The 27,844-nt window shown below is 38.8% G+C and overlaps 2 protein-coding genes and 1 non-coding gene across 14 annotated transcripts; 1 reads left to right on the top strand and 2 right to left on the bottom strand.

Annotated features, from left to right (window-relative positions):
- Positions 1–244: 244 nt before the first annotated feature.
- Positions 245–5,836, bottom strand: LOC104428343. Of its 4 annotated transcripts, none has more exons than XM_010041342.3 (6): positions 5,704–5,836; positions 4,889–5,618; positions 1,840–3,461; positions 1,137–1,217; positions 837–1,041; positions 245–725 (listed from the first exon to the last, which is right to left on the bottom strand). In XM_010041342.3, exons 2-5 carry the CDS (start codon positions 5,397–5,399, stop codon positions 892–894), a joined length of 2,364 nt encoding a protein of 787 aa, XP_010039644.2. In that variant the 5' UTR covers positions 5,400–5,618; positions 5,704–5,836; the 3' UTR covers positions 245–725; positions 837–891. The 4 variants fall into 4 exon arrangements, with proteins under 4 accessions (XP_010039644.2, XP_010039645.2, XP_010039646.2 ...); XM_010041343.3 differs by having other exon boundaries at positions 4,889–5,409; positions 5,704–5,831; XM_010041344.3 differs by having other exon boundaries at positions 4,889–5,413; positions 5,704–5,824.
- A 7,241-nt stretch (positions 5,837–13,077) lies between these two features.
- Positions 13,078–15,593, bottom strand: LOC104428342. The gene is made up of 6 exons (XR_005550466.1): positions 15,331–15,593; positions 15,056–15,118; positions 14,841–14,957; positions 14,308–14,718; positions 13,559–13,710; positions 13,078–13,439 (listed from the first exon to the last, which is right to left on the bottom strand). It is a non-coding gene; the product is annotated as a WAT1-related protein At3g30340 (transcript).
- A 5,877-nt stretch (positions 15,594–21,470) lies between these two features.
- Positions 21,471–27,307, top strand: LOC120292965 (nuclear pore complex protein NUP98A-like). Of its 9 annotated transcripts, none has more exons than XM_039311595.1 (6): positions 21,471–21,763; positions 22,012–22,101; positions 23,263–23,406; positions 23,973–24,103; positions 24,425–24,724; positions 26,227–27,307. In XM_039311595.1, the coding sequence occupies exons 5-6, from the start codon at positions 24,544–24,546 to the stop codon at positions 27,189–27,191; spliced, it is 1,146 nt and encodes a 381-aa protein (XP_039167529.1). In that variant the 5' UTR covers positions 21,471–21,763; positions 22,012–22,101; positions 23,263–23,406; positions 23,973–24,103; positions 24,425–24,543; the 3' UTR covers positions 27,192–27,307. The 9 variants fall into 9 exon arrangements, 8 of the variants coding, with proteins under 8 accessions (XP_039167529.1, XP_039167525.1, XP_039167528.1 ...); XM_039311591.1 differs by adding an exon at positions 21,907–21,926 and having other exon boundaries at positions 23,973–24,724; XM_039311594.1 differs by having other exon boundaries at positions 21,907–22,101.
- The last annotated feature ends 537 nt before the right edge of the window (positions 27,308–27,844 follow it).

Here is a 27,844-nt window from a genome sequence, read left to right as displayed (position 1 = left end):
GACTGTCTTTTGACCAAAATCTAAAAACATGGACCGTCCATCCCTTGATTACGCAAGACCACAGAACTCTTCAGTGTTTACAATCATACCGTGTTCAGATGATCATCTCTGTGATGCCCGTGTGCGCACACACACAGACACATATCTCCATTTTGTGATGACTCCCTGTTGCTAAATACTATGTAATCTGCATGACATTGAGAGAGAGAGAGAGAGAGAGAGAGAGAAACCAGTAGGTTCCCTCTAATGAAACAAAACATGCATATCCGGCCGGACCATTTGAGCCATCAAGGGCAATCATATGCTCTCATGAACAATGCACAAACATAAACTTGTGCGTGGGTTACAGTTTCTTTTGTCATCTCAAACACGTGTAGTTCCCCTTCCCCACCATCTCTAGACCGCTAACATCTACGATCAAATACAAACTCTCAAAGTCTCATAATGACTCACTCTGAGCGGCAAAGAATAGCTCATATTCTCATACAGCAAAATCAAGGCAAGATACTCGGACAATAATCCAAATTTGCAGCTACGTTCTTTCAGGTCACCGAACTTAAAACCTCCAATCAGGTCATTGTCCTTCCAAATGATTTCAATCATTTCATCTCATCAAAAGTTCAATAGGAAAGTTACCAACATGCTGAGTTGCCATATGACACGTGGATAGAGTGACATGTCTTTTTTCTGTCGAGCCAGCCTTTTGTTACTTGATCCATTAACACCTGATGGAATGACATGGTTGAAATTGTGTTAAAAGCACGATCACCTGATTAAAACTTAAGTTCACTGATTTTGATCGAAAATATCTAAAATTTAAAGAGAACATGATTTACCTGCAAAATCAAGCTTCTACCATCAAGCGAAACTTAAGTGTTCTCTCTGGTGAAACTATGTCTTGGACTTTATACGTGCAACATATGCCTTGTGCTTCATTGCATGTAATGCCTCTTGCGCTTCAAGCCATAGGTTCTTATATAATATAGTCTGGGGACTCATTCGGTCCTCAACATAACCAGCTTCCATACTCTTATCATTGAACTGCACCTCACAAACCACGAGCCATCTAGTATTATGTCCTCTCAGTGAAGACAACTGTCAATAAATATAATTTAACACAATGTTGCAGATATTACCTGGGGAATCCCACTGCTTATATTGCTGACCAGAGAACGAGCATCCTGCAACTCTTTATTTGACAGCACTGAATCAGTATTCTGCATCAAGTAGTTACTTAGTGAAGCTCAGACCCATAAGTTACAACTAGACGACATTATATAAATGTTTAAGCAGCTGATTGACTAGTCCACATTCCTAGCTTTTCATTGACTAGTCATAAAGTTGGACCGGCATTCAGACCACAATCCTCATCCCTGTCAAACAGCACAAAATTGCAGACTTCTACATAGCAAATCTGTCAATTTCATTGTACTTCAACATAGTGTAAATAGCTTATTTCAAGAATATTTAATCGTTTCCTAATATGCAGCCAAGTCAGAGCAAAAACAGAATATCCTAACTAAGAATAATATGATCCTTGGCAAATTCCTTAGAGATACGGGGATATTGCAGTAAAAAACTCATCATCCTTTTGCAACTCCAAAAGGAAACTGTATTTCCTGTCATAGACTTTGGCAGAAAAGTCGTTGGCAAACGAGCATGCTCCTCAATTGTTCATAAACTAGCATGCCCAGAGAGCTGGCATGAAAATTTCTAGATCAATTAATGCGCAATATGCAGATCCCTAGGTCAGAAGTCTCTTTTCCCCAATATATTATTTGTCTATATTCCAGTTACTGATGAGAATGAAAATATAACAAGAGCACTACCAAATCATACCATGCATGCATAAGTGGACTTGTTTGAAAAGCTCAAGATCCCGGGAATATTTGATCCATCCAAAGATGTCCACTGTCTCTCCCTCTGTTTTGCGCAATTTGAGAGATTGCTGATTACAACCTGGATTCTGTCATGCATAACATCACTCAGCATGCATCCGTTCACACACTTATCTATAAGCAATTCTGACAGAGAATGCATCGCATTCACGAGTACATCCACTTCTGTCCTTGGTGATGTGGACACTAGTTCAGATACATTGGAACGAGCCTCAGTGTAAGAGGGCTCTCCAACTCCTAAAGAAGACCACTGTTCAAGTGACTTTGCCTCGGAGACATGCACCACTGCAGAGACAGAAACACTAGTTGCATTGGGAAATGTGATATCATTGATAATGTTCCCTGGAACTTCAAGATTTGTTCCCCTGCCAAAATTACTGGTATGTGTAATAAAATCCTCCTTAAGAAATGGTGATGTGACACCATAATCAACCTTAGCAAAGCTACACGTCTTTCCCTTCAGAAGAGGTTCTGGGCCAGGTTTATGCATATCGGCCCTGCGCTGAGGGCCAATTACCTTCAGTCCTTCCCAATTGGAGAGTCCTGCCATGTTGTCACATTGCATTGTCTGTACTTCAGACAATGGGATAGGAGCAGAAGATGCACACTTTTGGAAAGACAAGGAATCATTCTGTGCACATTCGATCTCCTTGAGACACAACTTATGTTCGAAATTTTGAGGAACAAAAACAGGTGCTAGGGGATTCAAACTTTTTCTTGCATCCAATCGATTTTCATGAAGTTTAATATCAGGAGCTTCATCAAGTTGATGATCTGAAGCTTCAGATTCTCTAAATGCAAATGGTGAAAGTTTCAGTCCTTTCCAACAAGGTGAATCTTCGTCGTCATCACTCTCGTCTAGCTCATTTTGGTTGAGCCCATCCTTTTCGAGCATTAAAAGAGAACCTTGGGCAAAATTACTTCCTTCAGCAGCTTTCCGTTGGCATTTAACTATAGGCAAAGATTCGACATTCGTGACAATTTCTAATCTCTGACTTTTTCTCTCCTCACCTTTTAGAGTAGCAACTCTCTCCTGATAAGCAGGAAAGTCCATTTCCAATGTACTATCACAAGAAAAAATCTCCCTTCTGTTGAAAGCCCCAATACCACTACAACTCGGAGGTTTTGAAGCAGCAAAATTGGAGGGAGAAATTATTTCATCAATGCTTGACTGCCCAAAACCCAGAGCTTGACAATGATTTGTACCTGGAAAAGGAGTATCTGCACTTTTTTCTTTAGGAGATTCAAACTGGGATTCGCATCTCTCAGATTCAGATGAAACAATGGTGGGATAATCGTTGTTCCCTCTGACCAAATCTGCTGGACATTGTGAGGGACTGTAACTATTTGGGGAGGCTGTGGAGGTATACTGATCCATTGAAACTGAAAGCTTTAAGGGGATGACACTGGGATCTAGTACCGAAAATGAGGTACATTCAGCTTTTTTTTGCTCTGTCCCTTGGAATTTGACCTGATCGTCTCTCGCAAAAGTTTCTAAATAACCCATACAGAGATCGTTACAAGTTTCGCGGAAGCTCTTTGATCCTTTAGAAGCATTACTCCCTGCAGAGATAAGTTTATGAGCAGACAAAGTGACACCAAACTCATACTGTTTTCAAATCCTCATTCCCTCCATGCATCACACAAATTTTTCTTTCTTACTACAAACATTATGCAAAGAAAAATCCTGTAGACTGTTAAACATCCAAAATACTTTTTGGCTAAAAAAGAGATCCAAAAAATCAAAAGCTCATTACATTACTATTATGAAGCATCAAGGAACATCTATCTTGCTTGGCTCAAAGGAAAAAAAAGAAAACGCAAGTAAGAGAACTGTCGCTCAAGCCAAAAACAGTTGATAAGCCAAAATTACTATATCAAAAGCTTTACGACTGTCCGGGGGCTGCTGATGAGGGCCTGGATAAACTTACATATTATTATCAGTCCACGCCATCCTGATACCTAGTGAAGTTGTTTCCATTCAGAGGCAAACAGTAACAAAAACAGGTGACGAAAAGGAATCTGTGCATGATCCTCAAGAGCCCACTCAAAAGTTAAAGATTCAAGACAAGTGGCCAAGATAGTTGAGTCAGAATATTGGCAAAATCCAGACCAGAGACCTAGCAAGATTGGAGCACCCTAATGGCATGCCATGTTATAGAGGTTCTGTGAGGTAAATGATACCAAACACAACAGACCTTTAATATCTAGATCTATAACCACTATAGCTAAGAGTCAAGCATACCACTGGATTGGAGCCAAAAAGAGGAGCAAGTCCTTAATAAAGTCTTGATGAATTTGAATTGAACAAAAAAATCAATATAATACAGACTTCCAAATACTAAATTTCGCAGGTATCCTGACATGAACTGAAACCAACTATGTGGTTGCTTTTTGTCTAATCTTACAAAGTAGTCTAGTTCTTCGCTAGCAAATTTTCAAAATAGCCATCAGGATTGAGGTGCAAAAAGATTTTCTGAACGTGCAGGACAAATTTGACTGAAAAATTGGACGACTCTCCCAAATCAAAGCAATGCTACCACAATGACAAGCCATAGCATCCATTACACCATAACATGGACTAGTTTAGATGAATGCTATCGCAATAATCAGCAACAAGCCATAGCATCTATTACACCATAACATGGACGAGCTTAGAGGATGTAAGCACTAAATTAAAACCTTTGTAGACATTGATCTACATACTAGTAATTAGAGACACTTAAATATAACAACCAGAAAAAGAGGCAAAGTTTAGTCAACGAGAATCAAGCCAAGTGAAACATAAATAAGAAGAGAAAGAACTAATTACTGACCATACAGCACTACTATCTTAGAACAATAAATGCAAGAGACAGTACTGGCCCTTATTTCCATTTGAAAGGGATCTTGAACACTGGATAGGACAAGAATAATCATATCTCACCTCCATTATCCAGCCTACCCAACAGGACTGAAAAAACATCTAAATTCGAAAAGAAACTACTGACCTTGCTTTGCAAAGAGCTGATATGCGGTCGAATCACTAGCATTCTTCCCCTCAACAACAATGCTCCGCTGACAGCCATTGCTGCTTCCCTTTTTATCCTGAGTACCCTCATCCTCAACTCCACTGATTTGGCCATCACAGACCCGATTGGAAACGTCTTTGCCACAATTCACATGAGACGACTCTATTACGGATACAGTTTCATAACCACTGAGATCCTGGGATGCCTCAGATGGGTAATCTTGATAATCATAAGGAAAGCCGGAGACTTTAGATCCAAAGTCATAAACAGAGTAACTGCAATCACCCCGCACGTCGCTTTCCAATTCAAGACCGGAAAACGGATGGACCAACGCAATGGAAGGACCGAGACTTTGCCAATTGTCAACAGAATGCTCCGATGAGTGAGTATAAACTTGCTGCTGATAGGGCTTGCTCAATTTGAAGGGCTCGGCCAATGGCGAGAGGCGAGACGACAAGGTCGATGATTGTCTCTGGCTTGGACCCCCCATTGAACCACCACTACCTCAACAACATCAAAAGTTAAAACCCCCCTCATTCAAGAAGTCGCTAAGCACGCTCAAAACATCCGATCCACCTACACTCAACACCTCCAACGGGTGATCAACGCCCCAAGTTCCCAAATTTCGCAAAAAACACAGGTACCCATCAAACCATATGCACTAAAACATGGAAAATTTCGCATCTTTGGCACGAAGCAGGGTCTTTGACTGGGGAGCGATCCGACATAATAAATTGCGTGAGAGTTCAAGCGAGGACTGCAAGCAACAAAAGAATCAGAGAACAAGCTCGTACCTGTGCGAGAAGCGAGCGGAGTGACGATTGATGAGCAGCTTCTTCGCCTCCTTCCTCCTCCTTCCGAGACGCCCTTATCGCTTGACCTTCCGAGCACGGGTCAAGGGAAGAAAGAGGAGACAAGAAAGGGAGGAGAAATGCTTAGGAAGGAAGAAAAAGCTTCGGGTTTCTCCTTATTTTTGCTGCCATGTTCTTGTACCTATACTCACCGTCATTTGCTTTGTCGTATTAAAAATTTTCAAAAGTCTTCCTCCCCCACGTAACTCGTTGGAAAAAGAAGAAAAGAAAGATGACTATTTTTGCACCAATCGAAATCGTCTCTCCTCTTATAAACAAATCTGAAAAGAATGATTTCCGCCAAACTTTGATCATCAATTTGGAAAACCCATATGTTATACTGAGTGACTCGAAAAGTATAGCCTAGCTCTTAGGGGAAAAGAGAGAGACTATAATACCAAATGGAGGATTCAATCTTAATTTAGAAAACAAATTTCTTAAACGGCTTCTTAAATTTCTGACACTTCATGAATTTAAATTGAAACCTTCTCATTGTTTTCTGGTAAGTTTAATTTTTGTTATCTTAATTTTTAGCATTATTATGATTCGATCGTCAATTCATTAATAGTTGGCTAATGAGAAAGAAATTAGCATAGTAACCCATTGCTATGACTCTCAACTTAAATATAAGTTTTTAATAGAATATAACCCATAACAATCCATTTCTATAGAGAAAGTATGAAAATGCTTTTGTCACAAGATAAATCCTAAGACGAGATAATGGGGCATGGTCTCCTTTCTCTAATTATCTAATAATGATTTTCTTCTTTTACTTAATTGAGATATGTGTCGGAAAAGCTTCATTATATTGTTAAAGTGAAGCTATAAATCCGTTGCGCGTGATTCACTTACCTTATTGAGTTAACAATGAATGTTGTTGAGCACTTATATATTTACTTAGTATGTCAATTTGAACCCAATTGAGTGCAATTTATCATGTTCAATTGCAAAGGGTTTAGATTACTTTTAAAGTGGCTATCTACGAGAGAATTCAAGTTATCGTGAAGGATCATATCATTGTCCAATATAACGAAATAGTTCCTATTGAATCCAATAAAAAAGAATAATGACTTAGGATCGGCTAGAAAATTTGTGGCACTATATTAGAATCATTACCGATGGCACATTGTATACCTAAGTACGAAAAGATAGTGCAAGTTTTGTTACGTCAAAACCTTAATGTAAAGCCTTATAGCACTTCCCCTCATTTCAGAAAGTGGCTCAACTACACTAGCGAAACAGTTTAAGGTGAGGAATTTGAGCGTAGACCTTGGTCCCATTTCAGTTTGCTTACTTTTTAAGTTCTCGTAAAGCCATGGGAATACATCTAAAATAGATTATCGAGTGTTTTATATAATTGAAACAGGCACTTTGCGTGTGGTTTGCTAAATTGAATACTACTATGGAGCAACTTGGATTCCATCCCAACTCTCATGACAAAGCATTACTTGCTCGTCAGAACGATCAAGGCCATTTTGTTACTTTTGCTTCATGTGGGTGATATGACTATCTATAGGAGATGACATCAAGGGAACTGCTAATCTAAAATAATATATATGTCGTCATCTGGAGTTCTTTCTTTGGGTCGGAAGTTGTCAATTTGAGTTGAAAGACCTGGATTTGCTTGATTATTTCTTGGGCATAAAAGTCTATTTTGACTCATATAGCTCTTATCTAACTCAAGCATAATGTGCATTAGATTTATCTCTTGAGCAGGATTGACAGATGATGAGATCACTTCCGCCCACTGTTGCTTAACGCCGGGCTGGACCTTCTTAATGGTACCCTGCTATGACAAAACAATCACAATTCATACGGTGAGTCAGTTAATGTCTCGCGGGTTATATTCACTCCGTTGTCATGCTACATGTTCTGCGATACATTATGATGGGAATTTTATCTTATGGTTTTCATTCCAACACCAGCTTGGAGTTATGCATCGGCCTGGAGTTACATGTCTACTCGAATGCGGACTGTGCTGGAGACATCGAAAATCACATTTCTACAGCAAGGGTGTTGTGTGTTCCCCGGCAATTTCTTGATTTCTTCGCGTAGTAGGGAGCAAATCATTGAATCATTATTTACTGTTTAGCGCCGAGTTTTAAGTATCGCGCTTTCTATTATACTTGTGCCGAGCTCGATGGGCTGTGCTGGCTTTCGGAAGACGCAGGTGTTCCTCAAGAATCACCCACTATCATTAGAAATGTAATCTTTTCATTAGCCCACTACACATTTATCATCGATTTCTACAACATTCTAATTCATCCTGTAATCTTGTTTATTTCCTAAGTTAGCTAACTTGTACATATTGTTCGGGTATAAATACACTTGAGTGTGGCACGCTATTCATCCAAATAATACACAATTCTTTCTTCTCATTTGTATATAACTTTACCTAATAGAAAAGATTACGGGAGTATCTCAAGTAAATCAAATTAATCCATTCGACACGCGTTACAGTATAACCAATCCAAATGAAAGAAGTGCATGAAAAAGTTTGCGCTATTCACAATCCAAATCGAATAATTTATTTACCACACAACACATTTTTTAACTAAATATCAACATGGATCGCAAGTCGCAATCTTTAGTATATGATAATAAGAATTTGTGTCATTCTGTAATGTTAGGTTAGAAGTTGCCATTATTATAATTGCAACAGCTGACTAATTGGTGCCAGCTAACCCATTGCTTTATCTCCTTTCCACCAATTGGCAATCACCGCGGCTGGGCGCATTTTGCCTTCTCGAGGAAGTCATCTCCATCGGATAATTTAAAATTAGAGTCTGCGCGCGAAGAACTATTTATTATTCTCGAGCTAATCCGCTTGAAAATTGAATGCACAACTATTTACTCCAAAAAATTTATTTGTTAGAGTACGATGCACAGCATATTTTATACATTAGTACTATCAATTATTCTCCATTGAAACGAATGAATAGATAATTTATATACTCTAACCACAATAATCTTTAAATAAATTCGGAACTAATTGGCACAATCTATTACCATAAATAACAACATAATTGAGGACGTTGACCATCCATTTAATTGAACATAACCGACTATCTGTTGACGTAAATAATTTTACTCAAAATGATGTCCTAAGGGGACTATCATGTTATAAAAATCTAGCAGCAATAAACTTATATGATTATATTGGAATTTTGCTCAGATGTTTAGGACTACATTAGTCAAATTAAAAAAGTTTAGTAATCAATCAATATTTATATGATAGATCTATGACTGAATTGATAATTTCCCCCACTTATAAGTGAGTCTTCAAGAATGTAAACTATTCATAATCTATGAAATTATATTGTGGAGTAAAATCTTTAATTCGCCAATCGACGTAGGCAAATGCGCCTTTGAGATCCTTTGGAGGTGGATTGAATTACGCAAAAACTATACCAAACATCACTTCTTTGGCTTTATTATAAAAAAAAAAAGTCTAACACATCACTTAATATGTTAAATTTCTAAATTACCCAACCTGCTCAAATCCTAATGGGATATAAATGGGTTTGGGGTTTTGGGCCGGGAGACGAGTTTGAGACTGACCGTCTAAAGCTGGGCTTCCTAATATTTGGAAAATCCGATTAATTACGAAAATACGTTCATTCCATTTATAGTTGGTTATTCATGTAATTTGATCAATAAAAATAATTACTGTGGAATCCCAAAAAAAGTAATTAAAATCCGATTATTTTAACGACAACCACCGTTGTAATAAGTCCTGCTCTCAATACAGGATTATCGAATTCTGGACTTTTTACGAACATTAATCTCAAACTTATGGAAATACAATAAACGAATCTTTAGTAAAAACGAGTAATCATCGTATATTCCGACAGACAATCGATTTGAGAGACGGCTTTTTCGCGTATGCGAGAATTCCGAGGAGAGGATGACGTAATGAGCTTTTGATTCAACATTCAATTCATTCGTTCCCTGGAATGTCGATGGTTAGGCGAAAACAGAGCATGGCAGAGGAAGAAGAACTAATCAATCCAAAGCCCAAAAAAATAAAAAAAAAAAATGCTCCTCTCGTATTTACACACGACTAAAATCTCAACCTCCACCCATATCTCCAAGAAAGCAAAACGGGAAAAAAAAAAAAAAAAAAAAGCTTCAAATCACGCCGCGACTTGGGCGGGGACCGGAGCGGGGGCTAGGATGGCGCGGTGCCTCGGCGGCGACGCGAACGGGAGGCTGCGGAGGATGAGGAACCGGACGCGCCGCGGCAGCGGGGCCTCGCGGAGCAGATGCTCCATCGCCCTCGCCAGGACCTCCGTGTACACCTCCAGGATCTCCGCCACTATAGCCACCATCATCATCCTCTCTCTCTTCTTCTTCAACAGTCCTTTTCCTTCGCGAATCGAACAGCTCGTCCGCCTTTGCTGGGAACCCAGACCGGAGCTTCGAAACCTCGGGGACGACCGTTGGACGCAGCGGCGCTCGTGCGTATTAATACCCTGCTCGTGGACGTGGACGATGATGAGGATGAGGATGAGGATGATGGGGGGGAGCTCGTGCTCTGCAGGCGATTCTGTGTTCTGGTTTTTGTCGAGGCGGCGACGACGACGGTGGGTTGCTTTGAGTTTCGAGCGCCTTCCATCCAGTGGGCTGGTTTTTTTGGCGGCGCCCCCACGTGGGGGCCCAGTTTCGCTACTCCAGCGGTCTGAAGACGAAATCCTCAGATGCGACGCGTTCACTTGAGTCCTACGCATCCGAGCCTTCGATCTCGATGAGACTTGCGTGATCTAAAGGCGGAGATGCATCGGGCTCGTGTGCATCTGGTGCGTCCAAGAATGTCTGCATCACGAGATCTACCGGGTTTGGTGCCTGCCCACTTCATCATTTTTTTTTCCCCTAGTGATTGATACACGTGGGGCCCATATGCATTCGATGCGTTTAAGATTATCTCGATCTCAAGGTCTATCCGCTTTGACGTTGCCCACTTCATTTCTTTTTCCCCTATTTTGTCGAGGAGACTGACATACGGTAGGATCACAAGCGTCTGGTGCATTCAAGAATGTCTCGATCTTAAGGTCTAATAGGTTTGACGATGCCCACTTCGTTTTTTTTTTTTTTTCCTGTTTTGTCGAGGAGCTTGTTATCTAATGAACCCTTCATGGCACAGATCAAGCAATTAATTAAGTAATTCCCACCGGTTTCAATACATTGACCACTGATGTGTAGTGCACGGATGTCACGAGGCACTTTGGGAGTCTGTTGGCGAAGAAGACGAGGTGGGTCTGAATTACCTTCCGCGTTTTGCTTTTTACTTGATACAAACTTTGTGTCCACATTAAAACGCTTTACCAAAAAAAAAAAAAAATTGTGTCCACATCGTGAATTTTTGCTAATCACAATACCTGAAACTTTTACAACATAAAAATATTGATATTTAAATTCACATATATTTTATTTATAATTTTGGAAATTTACATAGCTTTTTAAATTCTAGGGTTGGGTCTAATTGGGTCTTAAATGGTCCAACTCAAATTGACTTATTTTTTGACAAAAAAAGTAATCAATTAATTCGTTTATGATTTATTTATTCATAATGCAAACTTATTGATCTGATCCATATTGCTAAAATACTTTCATATTTAACCAAATTTACAAAAACTTCTACCTAAATTAATGAGTGAGTACGAGATCAAGTAAGGATGAGAAATAATGAAGATAGAATCATAAATATGGATTGAGTTTAAGTATGTTGTAACCTTACTTAGAACCTATTTGACACCCTTATCATGTTTTAATCTATTTATGACCCAGGTTGTTAAATAGGTCCTATGAGTTAAAAAATGGGTCAAATGGGTCTTTGATGGGTTTAGTAAGAGGACAAAAAAAATTCAATCTACTTTTGCTTTATTCAAAAAGGGGGAACAAAGATAATTAAAGCCATGAAGGGAAAGAAGAGGGATGAACAAGGCTTATAGATAGAAAGCCTCACCTAATTGACACCAAATATAAGTGTTCACTCATATTTAGGATGCATTTGGTAACACTTTATCAAAAAAAAATTAGGCTCTAAAGACTCTTAGGCAAATGCAAATACCATATGATAATTTTTTTAGAGAGTTTTGTGGAAATGCAAAGCATTTTCAAAGATCTTTAGACCAAAGCACGTTTGGAGGAGTTTTGACCTTTGATCCTTACTCTCTTCTTCACTTTAAAGAACGAAAACACAAAGCTTGTTATTGCTAAGCGAAGCTATAGAGAAGAAAACTAATATAAGTGCACATGTGGTTAAGGTAAATGAAGTAGTGCATCAAGCACATATAAACACGTTTAGTTGTTATAGCTATGAAATCTTGATTCCCAAAATTAATCATTGGAGGATATTATTGATGGATGCTTAGAACAAATTACTAGCTATAAGCGCTTATGTGAAATACAATAATTAAATACAAATATTATCACTAATTAGGGAAATTGCCCAATTAGCCCTAAATTGATTGTATAGATGTCAATTTAGTCCTAGAATCTTTAATTTTGTTAATTTAGTCCAAAATATTTGTCCTAGAATTCTAAGGTAGTTATTCGGCCAATTTTTGCCCCAAATAACTAACACGGCAACTTGTCATGTAGGACAACCGGGTGATGTCAATGATGATTGGATAGCCACGTTAGCAATTTTCCGATGAAAATTGACTAGAAGGACTACAAAATAATTTCTCACAAAAATTTATGACCGAATTAATAAAATTGAAAATTGTAGAACTAAATTCGAATTTGTACAATAATTTTATAATTAATTGGATAATTTTTCCTCATTAATTAAACACATTAGTAGTTGCCTTTTATTATTATTATTATCAAAACTTACTACTGACATGAGTAGGCTTTCAATCACATAAATTTTTTTGCTTTCCCATATTTGAAAACTTCCTCCATTTCCTCCTTACAAAAATTTTATAATCTTATTATTTTTTTCACTCATTTTAATTCCCCTTTTTTCCTCCTCCCAAAAAAAAAATGTTGAAGTGGATTAACCCTTCACCAACTTTAGCTCGCAAACGAAGGACCTTTTGCTAAAGAGATGAAAATATTAAAAGATTAAATGTTTGGATCCAAAGTAATTTCTCAAAAGACCACAATCAAAGTTCGTGGCTTTTTCTAGTGGACTGTCGGGCTTTATTCACCGTTGGATCACGGATTTTATTGCTAACCGTCAGATGAATACGCAATCAACGCGATCGGAAGAACGAGATCCACGGTCAGCCGTTGGAAAGCAACCGCGACAGAGTAAAAGTGTCCTGAAGTTCGATATTTCCTTACGATGTCAAGTTGCACCACGCGAAATTCAACTCAACCACTTAAAATTTGCCGAAACTAATGGCGTTGCTAATGGCAACGATTTCACGAACAGGTGTCGCAACCCGTTTTCAGATCGCGACAAACCATTCTGTCGTCAGACTCTGACTCAATCAGAATAAAAAGAAAAAGTTTCATGAAGAACAAGTGACATTCTTTCATCTGCTACTTTCTCTGGGCATCTCGGGGATGCAGAGAAACATTAGGCAGCGACAACTTCCACTTTTGCTTCTTGATCCTCAATGTCTCGGGCCGACTGCGCCATTTTCTTGATACTCTCGTGCATCTCTCTGTTCTTGCCCCACAGAAGAACGTACAGTCCCACGATCACAAGGACAGATCCCAACAGGCTGGTCCATCCAAAGTTTGGATGAGACAAAGAAGAAAATTGCCAACGTGAGTTGAAAGAGATTGAGATTTTTATGTAAAGGTCTTTGCTTGGTCGGAATGAGATGAGATTCGGAGTTACCTTCCTAGATAGAGCTGCTCTCGAAGGGCAGGGATGCCGATCATGGCGGCGAATATCTGAATGAGGGGGCTGAATGCTGCCGTGAACACGGGACCCCTTTTCTTGACGCACCACGACATTCCCACATAGCACAATCCTGAGCACACTGTCCCCTGCACCATGTCCCACCCATACTCTATGTTAAGCATCAAGACCCGTGAGTAACAGAAAAGATGCAACAGCTTGCTTTACCTAGTAGAGCTCTATGAGAACTTTCGAGACGAACTGCATCGTGTTGGAGAAAATAAGTATCTCTCACTCTTTCTTTTAGTTATATTTGATATTTTTATTGTTTTAGATGGTTCGGTTCGGTTAGATGTATGTGTCGCGACATGCGTTCGAGGATGAGCATGAAAAGATGGACATGATGCAATGTACAGGTGCAAATGCGTAACTCTTTTCCTGTGACTCGAGTTAATGACGTCTGGGGTTTTCCAAAATTTTAGCACTGAAGTCCAATTCAAGTAGTGCACAGATTTGAAGATGACCCTTTTTTGTATGAAAGAGATCATGCAAAAAGATCACGAAGATCCTACTTTTGGCCGAGCTTCTGTCTGACTGTTCTTCAAGTGGGCTTGGATGAAGTTCGTTTGGCAAAGCATACAAAGAGCAAAAGCTAGATGGATCTAGCATAAAGCTTCCTAGCTTCCACTGGAAGAAAGATTTTGAAGTTCGACCTTCATTCGACATTACTGGAAATAAGTACTTACGGCAAAGACGACGGTGAATATCTCGAGTTTGTCCTTGAGAACCCACATAGAGAGTTCCTTCCTGACGACAAGCTAGCTAACATGGCAGATTGGAGTGCACCGAAGAAGGACATGAAGGCTGTGCTGGCGTACTTGCAAGGGTATAATTTCCCAATATGGGATTGAACAAGGAACCAACAGGACCACAATAAGGTCCCTAAAAACAATGCCGTTGAGCTAATCACCCATTGTCCCGTGCTCCTCTTCACCCCGAGCCTCGCAGCGGTACTAAAAGCATGCGGACTCAACTGCGGATGGTTGAGCAAAGAGCTTCCTCTGTATAGACTGAGTGTCATGACACCAGCAATGCACACTGTTGAACCCAGCACTTTGGTTATTCCGCTGTTGCTTCTTATGTCCACGACCTCCATCCTGTAAAAAAGGTCGCTTACTGAGTAGACTTATCGAGAAGATTATGTGTGTAACACAGTTGATCGCTCTCCCATGCAATCTAGCTAGAAGACTGAGTCATTGATCGGTTTTTACCACAGTACCTGAATGGTAAGGCCACAACAAACGTCATGATGGGGGCCATGTTTAGGAACGCACACGAAAATGTTGCAGATGTTCGTTGAACTCCGAAGAGGAAGAGATATTGACTGAGTGACGCCCTGCAAAAGAATTCAATAGACCTCCCTACAGTTATTTCCGTTCTTTATCAAGTGGCGGAATATTGGGGGGAAAAAACCAGATTGAGGCATAAAACTACCCCAGCAGCGCACTGAAGAAGAGGTAACACAAAATTCTAAACGTGAGCTTCGGCCTGCTATTCCTGCAAACAAAGAGTTCTTTGTTTAGTCCTTTACCTTGAGTACCCAAAGATAATCGGAGGAAAGCAGGATTGAACTTATTGGAGTTGCTTCGGTGGTGAATAACTAGCAAGAGAAGAAGGTTTGTCTAGATAATCTTTAACAACGTGAGGAACTGATAATAAATGTGTAAAGGATAATCTTGACCAATGAAAAAATTGAGTAAGAGCTTCACCTTTCCAAAATGTAGCTGATTGGAGCCAAAAAAAGGGCCGAAATTGAATGGCGGTATGTGATGAGGACCAAAGGATTCGCTCCATCATCAAGCGCTTTCTTGAATAGTACATTTACTATGGCTAAGGCAAGCTCAATTGCTAGCATTGCAACGAAAGGTTGCCATGTGTTACTCCTGTTCTCTTCAGCCATTCAAATCAGATACTCTTGAGCAATGTGACGAACAACGGACCTTCTCGCTCTATTAATTAACTCGGAGTTGCTTATGTTTGACGTGTACCAGAAAGACATCTGTGGCTCTATATATATATACAGGAGTCTCTGGAACAAGCGGACGTAAAGCGAGAGCTAATTCTTCAAATCAAATCTGTGCTTTAAGCCATCATTTTTTTTTTTTTTTTTTTTTGCATTAGTTTATTAGGTTATACTCTTTCCTTTGCCTTCTTTATTGCCGTGCTTTCTATTGACTGATCCTTCCCAACAAAGTCAGATTATTTTGTGTATTCCTTCTCCCATGGTCATGCAACAAGCAGTCGAGAATCACGTCCAATCTCATCGCCGGATGCCCCATTCGACACGAGTTTCTCGTTTAATATCTTATTAATTGCTGTATTGAGCAACTTCTTCATGGTGGTCGGTTCTCTATAGCTCGGTATTTTTCCCATTTAAAAACCTATAGTAGGCATCTTTCTTTTCTCTCCCCTTTAAGTGGGAACGCAAAGATGACTGATCATTCGTTCGTCCGTTCAACCTACGTCTCTCAGCCATGGCACTAACAAGGCATCTAATACTTCCTCAATTTGAAATAAATTAATTGACATCCTCCATCCGACAACGTGGAGAGCAAGAACAATGTGTCAAATCCTGCTTAAATTGCAAGAATATAAAGATCTGCGATAATATGCAGGTGCAAAGGCCCGAAGCCTTTTCCAATTATTCCCGATAATCGATTCTGAGTTGCATCACCCAGGTCTACCTCACATGAATTAAAGCAAATGAAAAACGGATTTCAAAGACTAAATCGTCATTATTTTGCCTGTTTTAGGATCTTCAGCTGGAAAGGTAGGGTAGACTTTTCGAGCCACTAAACATTATAATATATCAGTTACTCAGATTATTCCCAAATCTTATTGTAGTACTAAAAGTTTCAACTAGGCAAATTATGCAATTTTGGTACGTAACTGAAGAAACCAAAACAAGCTCTTTTTCTTTGGTGAAAAGAAAATTATATTCATTACTCAAAAGTATATGTGAGGAGTATATAGACTTTTATAACAAAGCAAATTAGGGCAAAGTAAAGATTGGAATACCACAAAATAAAACCAAATCTAAAAAATAAGAAGGATCAACGGAGCTCTAGCAGGGTTAAGTACATACCCATTCCATAAAAATGGATCTGTCAAATAAAATAAATTGCGATCGATTATTGGATCTCGTATCACACATCAGAAATTTCTTCTTCGATACTTATGGTGTTGCCAGTTTTCACTAGCTATGGGGTTTGTGCACTTAAATTCACATTTTTGACCGTGACCATGAACAACATCCCGGCACCTGATGTCAGGTACTCAGCAATCAATAAGAATTTGTCATCTGTCCCTGTCCGGAACTTTGTGGCTCGAGCTCATGATTCCCCCCTATGCCAATTGAAACATTTAGGGCGTGGGACAATTCATCACCATCCATTACTAAGACCTCTCAATTTATGCAGCCATGTGCAAACTTTCCTTAAATGGCAGGAGGGGCCCCATTAAATCTTCTTCTCCACATTTTTCGGTCGGGGCTGCTTTATTGTTTCCAGTTAGGGAGAAGAATGTAATCACGCACTTGCACATCGCTTCTGCAAACAAATAGCGATGTGAGAGCTAGGCTCGTTCGATTGGTTTTTAGCGCGATCTCCCTAAATTCCCAATATCAAAACTATGGCCATCTCTTCCTCATCCTTATTTCCGATTCCTATTTTCAATAGGAATAACTATGATCACTAGAGTATTAAAATGACTACTTTCTTGATGGCCTAAGATTTACGGAACATTGTGAAAAGAGATTATGCTGTTATGTGAGAAGGTCCAAGTGTTTCTAAAGAGTGATTATAAAAAGACGCAAGGGCATTATGTGTTATTTAGCAAACACCCTTGGAAACATATTCTCAAGAATATTCCGGGGGGAGGGGGGACAACAAAGAAGGAATGGGAGATGCTAGAAGAAGAATTTCGAGGCACAACTACACACTTTTGACTTCAAACTTTGAGAAGGGAATTTGAGAATTCTAAAATGAAAAATTATGAGATTGTTCAAAAATATTGTGGAAGACTAAAAGAAGGGATGAGTACATCGGAAGTCTAAAACTATATAGAAGTACAATTGAGTCTTAAAACTTTTAAAAATTGCAATTAAGTCCTAAAACTTGCTATGAAAGTGCTATTAAATCCTAAAAATTTTAAAAGTACAATCAAGTTCTAAAATTTATCAAATTGATTCCATTAAGTCCTTCCATAGATTGTATTTTTGAAAATTTTAGGGCTCGATTGTCCTTTTGTGACAAGTTTTAGGACTTGATTGTGTATTTGAAAGTTTTAGGGCTTGATTGCACTTTCATGACAATTTTGAGGACTTAGTTGCACTTTTTGTAAATTTTAAAACTTAATTGCACTTTCATGACAAGTTTTAAGGCTTCTAGTGCACTTATTCCCCAAAAGAACTAGTTAATCAAATGAGAGCCTATGGAAATGAAATCACTAACCAAAGGTTCATAGAAAAAATATTTTGTCGCTTACTAGAAATACAACCCTATTGTCACCACTATAGAAGGAACTAAGGATTCAAAGGCCCTTTTAGTGAGTGAATTAATTGGCTCTCTAGAAGTGTATGGAAAAGACTGATGGCACACGATGAAGATTCGGTTGAAAGTGCCTTCCGGTCTAAAATAAACATCTCATAATCTAAAAATGGTGGAAGTAGTTCATGGGAAAATAGAAGAGGAGGATAAAACTTTCAAAACGAAAAATATACAACTTACAATTTTTGTAAGAAAACTAATCATTTGGAGAGAGATTGTTGGTTTTGAGATAAACTACAATGGCACTCTTGTATAAAATATGTCAACGTAGATAGAGCATTGCTTGAAAACAAGTTATCGAGCTCACTATGTTGAAGAAAAAAACAATGTATTCTACACAAGTCAAGCGGCAAATGACAAGAAAAATGATACATGATACATTGATAGTGGGTGTAGCAATCATATAATGGGGGACGAATCTATATTCACGATATTGATACATTGGCGAAAACTCAAGTGAAATTGGGCAACAACGCATTGGTCGATGTGAAAGAAAAAGGCATCATTGCCGTTGAAACAAATAAAGGTTCAAAATATATTCATGATGTATATTTAGTCCTTAGTCTTGTCCAATCTACTCAATGTAGGCCAAATGATACAAAATGGGTATTCACAATTCTATAAAGGAGATGCCCGCACTATCTATGATAGATACAAAAATAGTATTATGCCTCCATTAATATGGAGAATAAAACTTTCATATTCGATGGAAATATGTCAGATATATAGCCGTGAAAGCTCAAGTTGATGAATTATGGCTATGGTACTAGACACTTGGCCAATTCAACCTTGCAAGACCAAAGACTTTTTTTAAAGAAAATTATGCTGAGAGATTTTCCATCTATCTCATAAACTTCACATGTTTGTGAAGGATGTCTTCTTGGAAAATCATAAAGACAGTCTTTCCCACCTGGAGGTGCATGGAGAGCTAAAAAGCCACCGAACTAGTCTATATGGACGTATGTGCTCCAATAAGGACCACGACACTCAGCCAAAATAGATATTTCATTCTATTCATTGGCGACAACACAGGAATGACACGAGTTTACTTTCTTCAAGAAAGATTGGGGTCGTCCCTATTTTCAGAAAATTCAAAAATAATGTCAAGAATCAAAGTGGCCATATAATCAAAGTTCTAAGAAGCAACAAAGGCACATAATACAACTCAAGAAAGTTTAATAATTTCTATGAAGACGACGTAGTTCATCATCAACTAACTATTGGTGATGCCTTAGAGCAAAACAGAATTGTAAAAAGGAAGAAAAGAACCATCATGGAGATGACAATGTTGATGCTAAAGGAAAGCGGCCTTCTCAATTCGTTCTGGATAGAAGCAATCTACACAGTTGTGTACATCTTAAATGAGTGTCTTGGGAGAAAGAGACTATTGAAAAGAAGTATGTCACATTGCCAGACATACCTTTAGCATGTGAGATTGCACCACTCACGACATAATACCACCATCCTCTCCTAGCTTGACGGGAGAAGAATCTACTATAGAATCTCGTATTCTATGGATAAATCTCTTAGAAAAAACATTGAACATTTTTATATATATCAAGGATTAAATTGGACATTTACTAAATATCTAGGGACCACATTGAACAAATTAAAAATTAAGAGACTATTTGCACAATTATTTTTTCTTTATACTGATTGCATCTCCTTCATATTAAAATAAAGTAAATTACGTGTAGTTGCTATTACGTGAACATTACAATATCGCGTTAGCTTTAGGTCAAAATATCATGTAACTATTTTTTTAGGGAAAATGTCATACTATTATACGGCGCTCACTTAAATGCTATAACCTTTTTTTAATCACTTAGCGTCATATAACTTTTCCATCGATTACTTTAAGTGCTATGAATTTTTAAAAATATTCACCACAAGTGCCCTACATTGTATTTCTAGCACTTAAGTGCATGCTGTTAAAAAGTTATGGCACTCAAGTTGTCAATTGAAAGTTATGACATTCTCAAGTGGTCGAAAAAAAGAGTTATAGTACTCAAATGAACATTTGTGGTCTCTTTATTCCATTTTGTCGTATAAGTAGCTCAGAATGATTTATAATATGTTAACGTTACAAGGGATGTCCATTCCTCTATCCTCTTCTTGTTTGATTATGGTTTATGGAAGTGGAATGACATTCCAATTGTGTAGAGGGTATCATGATTTCTTCACATCTTTCTCCTTGTGCACCAAAAATAAATTATAAAAAACTTGAGATATTGGTTAATATGAATATAATCGATAACGTAGTGACTATTACATTGATAATAATATGATCTATGAGGTTTTTGAGTCAAAAGCATAATCTCTCCACCCAGATGAGAAACCTAATGCCAAAAATTATAAGTTATTATAATTCTGTTATTAGCAAAACAATTTAAATCAAACGAATAAAATTACACAAATTCAAAGCTTACTTTTATAGCTCCAGACAATAAAAAAGAACGACTTGGTTGTTAAGTGTGACTATTGTCCCCTTCATAAATTTACCATGACATGTACCCTACATGATGATGCCTTCTGTTGCTTGCCCAATCGATCAGCAAGTATAAAATCATTAAATCTTGCAGATTGGAATGTAGGCGAAGAAAATAGGGGGACGAGAAAAAAAATGATATTGCTTGAGATCATTTTTCTTCGGTTTCTACTTAGATGAGAGCCGCTGCTCTTACATTTGTGCAATGTCGTCCACTAAAACATGGGACCCCATTTTCATCATGTGTCTTTCATAGTGAAATCGCTCTCCATGTTGTTTTCGTGAATTTTTCAAGCCAGTTTCTCGCCTCATGAACGGTGGAATAGCACCATAGCAAAATAATTTAAATTAAGAGAACAGTGGTAGTAAAATCAAAGCACTAGTTTAATGAAGAAGAAATTAGTTCCATGGATACTTACTATTACTCATGTGAAAAAAAGAAAGAAACATGATAATCATTCCGAATGATATAACATTAGAAAGAAAAATAAAAGAAAGATAAATTCTTTTTTTGTGGAAGGTAAATAGATATTTGAATCACCAGTCCTCAGAGACATGATTGATATAATACGCGTATCATAATGATTCGGAATCTTGAAAGTTCTTTGGACCGATGGCCTTTCAATTTTTGTGGAAGTTGAGAAGTTTAAGACATCTGCCTTTCAATTAAAGGTAAATTGAAAATAAAGAATCTCTAAATATGTTAACTTTTTGATGTGTCGAGGGTGAAATTAATAGTTAGAACTTGAATTTCTTTCTCGTTAGGTAAGTGTGCTTATCTTGCTTTATAATGTCACTTTCAGTGTCACCTTCTTTGGTTATGTCAGTCTTGAATGCTTTTTACAGCTTTTGGGCAATCATCCAGCAGTCCATTTGAGTCCCAATTTTGAGGGGCAAGTAACGCAACCGATCCCTTTGGCACTCTAACGGGGAGCTCCGAGAACGGTAGAACTTCAACTGGTGTCTTTGGTGCTACTCAACCCTCTTCGCCTTTTTCTACTGTGCCTGTCTTCGGTGCTTCATCTTCACCATCTTTTGGAACTTCAACACCCGCTTCTGGTGCATCGTCAACTCTTGCTTTGGGAAGCTCTTCCTCAATTTTTGGTGGTAAGTGATCAGTTATAACCCTCCTGATCACGAGGAACGTCTGAAAGTAGACATATAGATAGGCATTTGATCGGGCGCTCATCTTTTCTTTGATATGGGAAGAATATTTGGAATTGGATTTTGATAGCCTAGCTTTCAAACAGATCATGGGACAAATCGAAGAGTATGTTGACATTTGTTCTATAACTCAGTTTCTGTGCTTGGCAAATTGAGAGGCGAGAATGATAGTAGTTCGTCTGCGATTCCAGCACAGCAGAAGCCAAAAGGCAAGCAACTTGAATTATGGTCAAGGAATGCAAAATAACACATAAGCTCAAGGAAAGTCAGAAGGAAGGCAGGTGTGTTTCTTATGTTTTATGTACCTATGCACGAAGCACAATTAGGATGAGAAATTGTCTAAGAAGATCTGAGCATAGGATTTGCTTTCACGATTCCCCCAAAAATGTGGCTAAACATTTAGTAATATGATGGTCAAGATTCTTGAATTCAAGTTAATATAGCTAGATCCACCAAATGTGATCAGATTTTCATAGGTTATGGTCTTTGGACACAAGTCGAACAGTTTCCATTTGTGTCATTCTAACTAAATATAACAAATCTTCTATGCTCATTGTATGATATGCTTCTAAGTTTCCTTTTGTCATGTTCATTGTTTTCTAGGCTTTTTCTATCATGAGAACATTTGATCTAAAGATGAGGAAAAGATACAGTAAAGGCAGTGGTAAAAGAATTCCCAATATGGAATGTACAAACTCCATGTTAGCTCATGCTTTTGTGCAATTTGGAGAGCACTCATAATGAAGAGAATTTATTCAGTACAAACGAGGGCTTCGAGCTTGCAAAGTGTGGAAAAATGTTACTCCTAAATAGGTTCGAGGGAAGAAATTCTTTTTGAGTTTTATTGGAGCATAAGGTTTTTATTTTTTGGAAGCTTTGACTTGAAAGAAGGTTGAGTTGTCAGAATTCGACCGCTGCACATTATAGGTTGATGGCTTTGTTTTCCTTTCTGGACCCTTGTGTAGATTGGAATGTCAAGGGATAGTTGTTTGGTTAACTCCTACCGTGTTACATCAAGATAATAATTCAGCTCTAGAGTAGATTAGCAACTAACGATAGCTAGCCTTGAGCTTTACGAAAATAAATTTGATTGGAGCCGCCTGCTTCACGATATCTCGCGTAATATTTGCTGATGCTAGTTATCTTAAGTGGCATTGATATAGTACTTTAGTTGCTTCATTCGATCAATGTCAACCTCCCCATCGATAATCCTTTTACCTTTCTTTGGTGGAAGTTTGCATTTTAGCCACAATTTGCTTTCTGTTCCTCTGTTCCGATACTCAGTCACCTGGCTATTGTAATTGGGAGTTATATTCCTCCCTGAAATAGTAGAGTCAAATTTTGATGTTTTTTCTTTTCAAAGTACAATTGCAGTTGTTTCTCCATTTTTCTGGCTTACAAGCTGAGAATTTTTCTTCGCTAACAGTCTTCTTTTTGAACAGGATCTTCTCTTTTTGGACAAAATCCTGCTTTTGGTGGGTTTGGTTCGACTACTCCAACAAGTCCTCTTAGAAGCACAAGGCAGCAAACACAGCCGGCATTTAGGAGCAGTGTTCTTGTTTCCTCCCTAACCTCCGGTGCATCAGGTCAGTTGACATTTGGTTATACTAGCACTCCAGCCTTTGATTCTATCTATTTCTCCATTTGGAGCTCCTGCCTTTGGACACGCAAGCACTCCTACCTTTGGTGCTGCAAGCACTCAAGCCTTTAATTCAACCGCCAGTCCTCCATTTTGTAGCAGAGGCTGCGTTTAGCTCGTCAACTGCCTTAGTACTTGGCACCGGAAGAACCCTTGGGTCTTCCGGGACACCACTTGGATCTTCAAGTACCCCTGCATTCGGCGCATCCAGTACTCTTTTATTTGGTGCTTCAGGTACCCCTGCTTTTGGTGCATCAACTACCCAAGCTTTTGGTACTTCAAGTACCCCAACCTTCGATGCTTCTAGTGCTCTAGCTTTTGGTGCTTCTAGTGTCCAGTCTTCAATTCCAATACCCCAGTTTTTAGTGCCTAAAGTACTCCAGCTTTTCAAGTATGCCCGCGTTTGGGGCTTCTAGTTGTCCATCATTTAGTGTTCCATTACTCCAGCTTTTGATGCCTCAATTATGCCAATTCCTTGGGATGATGCCGCTTTGTTTTGTTTTTCTTTCTCAGGGATTTCTCATCAGTTCATGTGACGTGAAAGTTCCCTCGTGTGATGGATTATGACATCTTCCTTCACTTATGCATCGCCGGTTTTCAACCTTTTGTTGCCTGATGAATTTTTTGGAGTGCTTTTCTCTTATGTCTGCCACGAGTATCCAGCAGTGTGTTACCTGTGTTTTCTTCATGAACTTTTCTTAGTTAGTCCAATTCATCTTTTGCATATCAGTGTGACACTGCTAATTTATTTGCTATGCCTTCCTTCTCGCTGCATACATAAAAGTCCTACTTGTTGAGATAGCGTTGTAGGATACTTATTCTAGAGCAACTGAATGTCTTTTCCGGGCCATGTGTATTTGTTTCTTTATACGCTTTAGCGACAAGAATTGTGTGCTTATCTTGTTTTATTGTGTTACATCTATTGTCACCCTCTTTGGTTATGTTAATTGGAATGCTTTTTACAGCTTTTGAGCAATCATCTGGCGGTCCCTTTGGGATCCAATCAGTCTTTGGGCAGGCAAGTAACTCAACCAATCCTTTTGCCCCAAAACATTTTGGTAACCCAAACCCTTTTGGCACTCAAATGGGGAGCTCCATGTTTGGTGGAACTTCAACTGGTGTTTTTGGTGCTACTCAACCCTCTTCGCCTTTTTCTACTACGTCTGCCTTTGGTGCTTCATCTTCACCATCTTTTGGAACTTCAACACCCGCTTCTGGTGCATCATCAACTCCCGCTTTTGGGAGCTCTTCCTCAGCTTTTGGTGGTAAGTGATTTGTTATTACCCTCGTGATCATGAGAAACCTCTGAGAGTGAACTTATAGATAGGCATTTGATAGGGTGCTCATTGTTTCTTTGATATGGAAAGAATATTTGGAATTGGATTTTGATAGGCTAGTTTTCCAACAGATCATGGGACAAGTTGAAGTATGTTGGATTTATCCCATAAGTCGGAGTTAGTTGAGAGGCGAGAGTGACAGTAGTTGGTCTGCCATTCAAAGGGAGCAGAAACCAAAAGGCAAGCAGCAGAAGCCAAAAGGCAAGCAGCTTAAGTTATGTTTCTTTTGGAGAAAGGTGAACTAGTGGGTTTGGAGATGCCACATTTGAATCGGCCGGATTTATCAAATTTAAAGTGCAATTAGGATCTTCTAGGAATGTAAAATGCCACAGAAGCTCAAGGAAACTCAAGGGTTTACGGAGGGCAGGCATGTTTCTTATGTTTCATCTACTCGTGAATGAAATGAGCGCAATCACGACGAGAACTTATCTAAGATGATTTGGGCATGTGATTTGCTTTCATGATTTCCCTGAAACACGGTGATAAATTTGGTGACATGAGGGAAATTCTTAATTGGACGCAAGTTGAACAGTTTCCATCTGTGTCATTCCGACTAAATATCTCCTACCAAAGAATTTCCTTTTCTCATGTTCATTTTTGAGACGCTTTGAAGTTCTTTTTTCTCATGATCATTCGTGTCATGACGACATTTGATCAAAAGTTGAGAAAATGATGGTCAAGCATAGTGGTAAAAAATTCTTAATGTGGAATGTAAAGACTCCGCGTCAACTAGTGCTTTTGTGGAAGCTGAAAAACAGTCATAAAGGAGAGGATTTGTTCAGTACAAATGAGGGCTTCAAGCTTGCAAAGTGTTGAACAATGTTATTCCTAAATGTGTCCAAGATTTTTTATTTTTTATTTTTAGTTTTAATTGGAGCATAAGGTTTTTTTTAAGCTTTGCCTTGAAATAATGTTGACTTGTTAGAATTGGACCATCGCAAATTATTTGTTGATGAGGATTTGTTTTCCTTATATTCACTGTGAGTAACTCCCATTGTGTACATTAAGGTATATAATTTGGCTTTGGAATAGTTGAGCAAATGACTGTACCTAGCCTTGAGCTTAACAAATATAATTTTGAATTTTGTTTCAACTACCTACTTCACATGCACCTTGCCTAATATTTTCTGACGCTAATTATCCTAAGTGGCTTTGATTGCGGTAGGATCTATAGTACTTTAGTCGGTTCATTCAATCAATGTCTACTTCCCAATTGATAATCCTTTTGCCTTTCTCTTGGTGGAAGTTTTCATTTTGTCACAATTCTCTTCCTGTTCCTATATTCCAATGCTCAGTCACCTATTGTACTTCAAGAGTTATATTCCCTACTGAAATAGTAGTCGAATTTGGATTTTTTCTTTCCAAAGTATAAGTGGAGTTGTTTCTCCATTTATTTGGCTTACGAGCTGAGAATTTTTTTTCGCTAGCAGTCTTCTTTTTGAACAGGAGACAAAAGCCTTCTTTTGGTGGGTTTGGTTCGATCCCTCAAACAAGTCCATTTGGAAGCACAAGTCAACCATCACAGCCAGCATTTGGGGGCAATGTTTTTGGTTCCTCCACTTTTGGTGCATCAAGTCAGTTAGCATTTGGTGCTAATAGTACTTCTGCCTTTGGTTCTACCAGCACCCCTTCATTTGGAGCTACTACATCTGCCTTTGGACAAGCAAGCACTCTTGCCTTTGGTTCAAGCACTCCATTTGGGAGCACAGGCAACGCATTTGGCTCATCAACCACCCCAGGGTTCTGCACTGGGGGAACTTTTGGGACTTCCAATGCACCACTTTTTGGATCTTTGACTACCCCTGCATTTGGCGCATCTGATGCTCCTATATTGGGTGCTTCAAGTGCATCAAGTCAGTCAGCATTTGGTGCTACTAGTACTTCTTCCTTTGGTTCTACCAGTACCCCTTCATTTGGAGCTACTTCATCTGCCTTTGGACAAGCAAGCACTCGTGCCTTTGGTTCAAGCACTCCATTTGGGAGCACGGGCAGTGCATTTGGCTCATCAACCACCCCAGGGTTCTGCACTGGGGGAGCTTTTAGGACTTCCAGTGCACCACTTTTTGGATCTTCGACTACCCGGCATTTGGCGCATCTGCTGCTCCTATACTGGGTGCTTCAAGTGCATCAAGTCAGTCAGCATTTGGTGCTACTAGTACTTCTTCCTTTTGTTCTACCAGTACCCCTTCATTTGGAGCTACTTCATCTGCCTTTGGACAAGCAAGCCCTCCTGCCTTTGGTTCAAGCACTCAATTTGGGAGCACAAGCAGTGCATTTGGCTCATCAACCATCCCAGGGTTCTGCACTGGGGGAGCTTTTGGTACGTGCTTTTCAGGTTCCTCAAGGAAACACACAGTGGAAATTTTTGGGTATCATCACTATGATGAATTTTTGAGTTAGTTGTTCATTGGAGATGTATATACATCTTTTTGATAGATTGTGAAAACTCTCGTATTATAATTAGAGGACTTTTTTTTATCATACATATGTATGTATGTATGTATGTATGTATGTATGATATGTTTATATATATCTCGGTATTAGGTTGAGTTATGGTTACGTTTAAAACTGTATCCTTTGGATGAAAGGACGGGTAAGTCATGGCCCCAGTTCTTGTAAAGTTGGGGGTGCCACATTATGATGCTAGTTTTATATCTATTTAGTGGTGTCAACTGGTATTAGTGGCTTTGGCACCCAAAATATTTTTTAACAGAGCAACGTCAGAAGTTTGCGTGACCTTTTTCCCTATACTTGTCCTTTATTTCTATGACTGTGTTGAGGTGCCCATGTTCAACAGGTTGGTCAACCTGACCCCCGCCATCATGCAATCAGTTCTTATTACTAACCCATTTGGAACCCGCCTTGTGATGCCTTGAGTATCAACTGGCCGAACTCGGACTAGTTCAACCATGCCAGTCAGTAAAGATGATCTTGCTATCTTACCTGAGATGATTAACAGCTTGTTCGACCCGTTTGAATTCCTTTGTTGACTTCTCTAATGTGGAGACTACAATCCGATCCACTTGGTTGCAGATCTTGTGCTTGTTT

Source organism: Eucalyptus grandis, chromosome 4, assembly GCF_016545825.1.
Source record: "Eucalyptus grandis isolate ANBG69807.140 chromosome 4, ASM1654582v1, whole genome shotgun sequence".
In the NCBI taxonomy this organism is placed as follows: Eukaryota; Viridiplantae; Streptophyta; class Magnoliopsida; order Myrtales; family Myrtaceae; genus Eucalyptus; species Eucalyptus grandis.
This window is presented reverse-complemented; position numbering and strand designations above follow the sequence as displayed.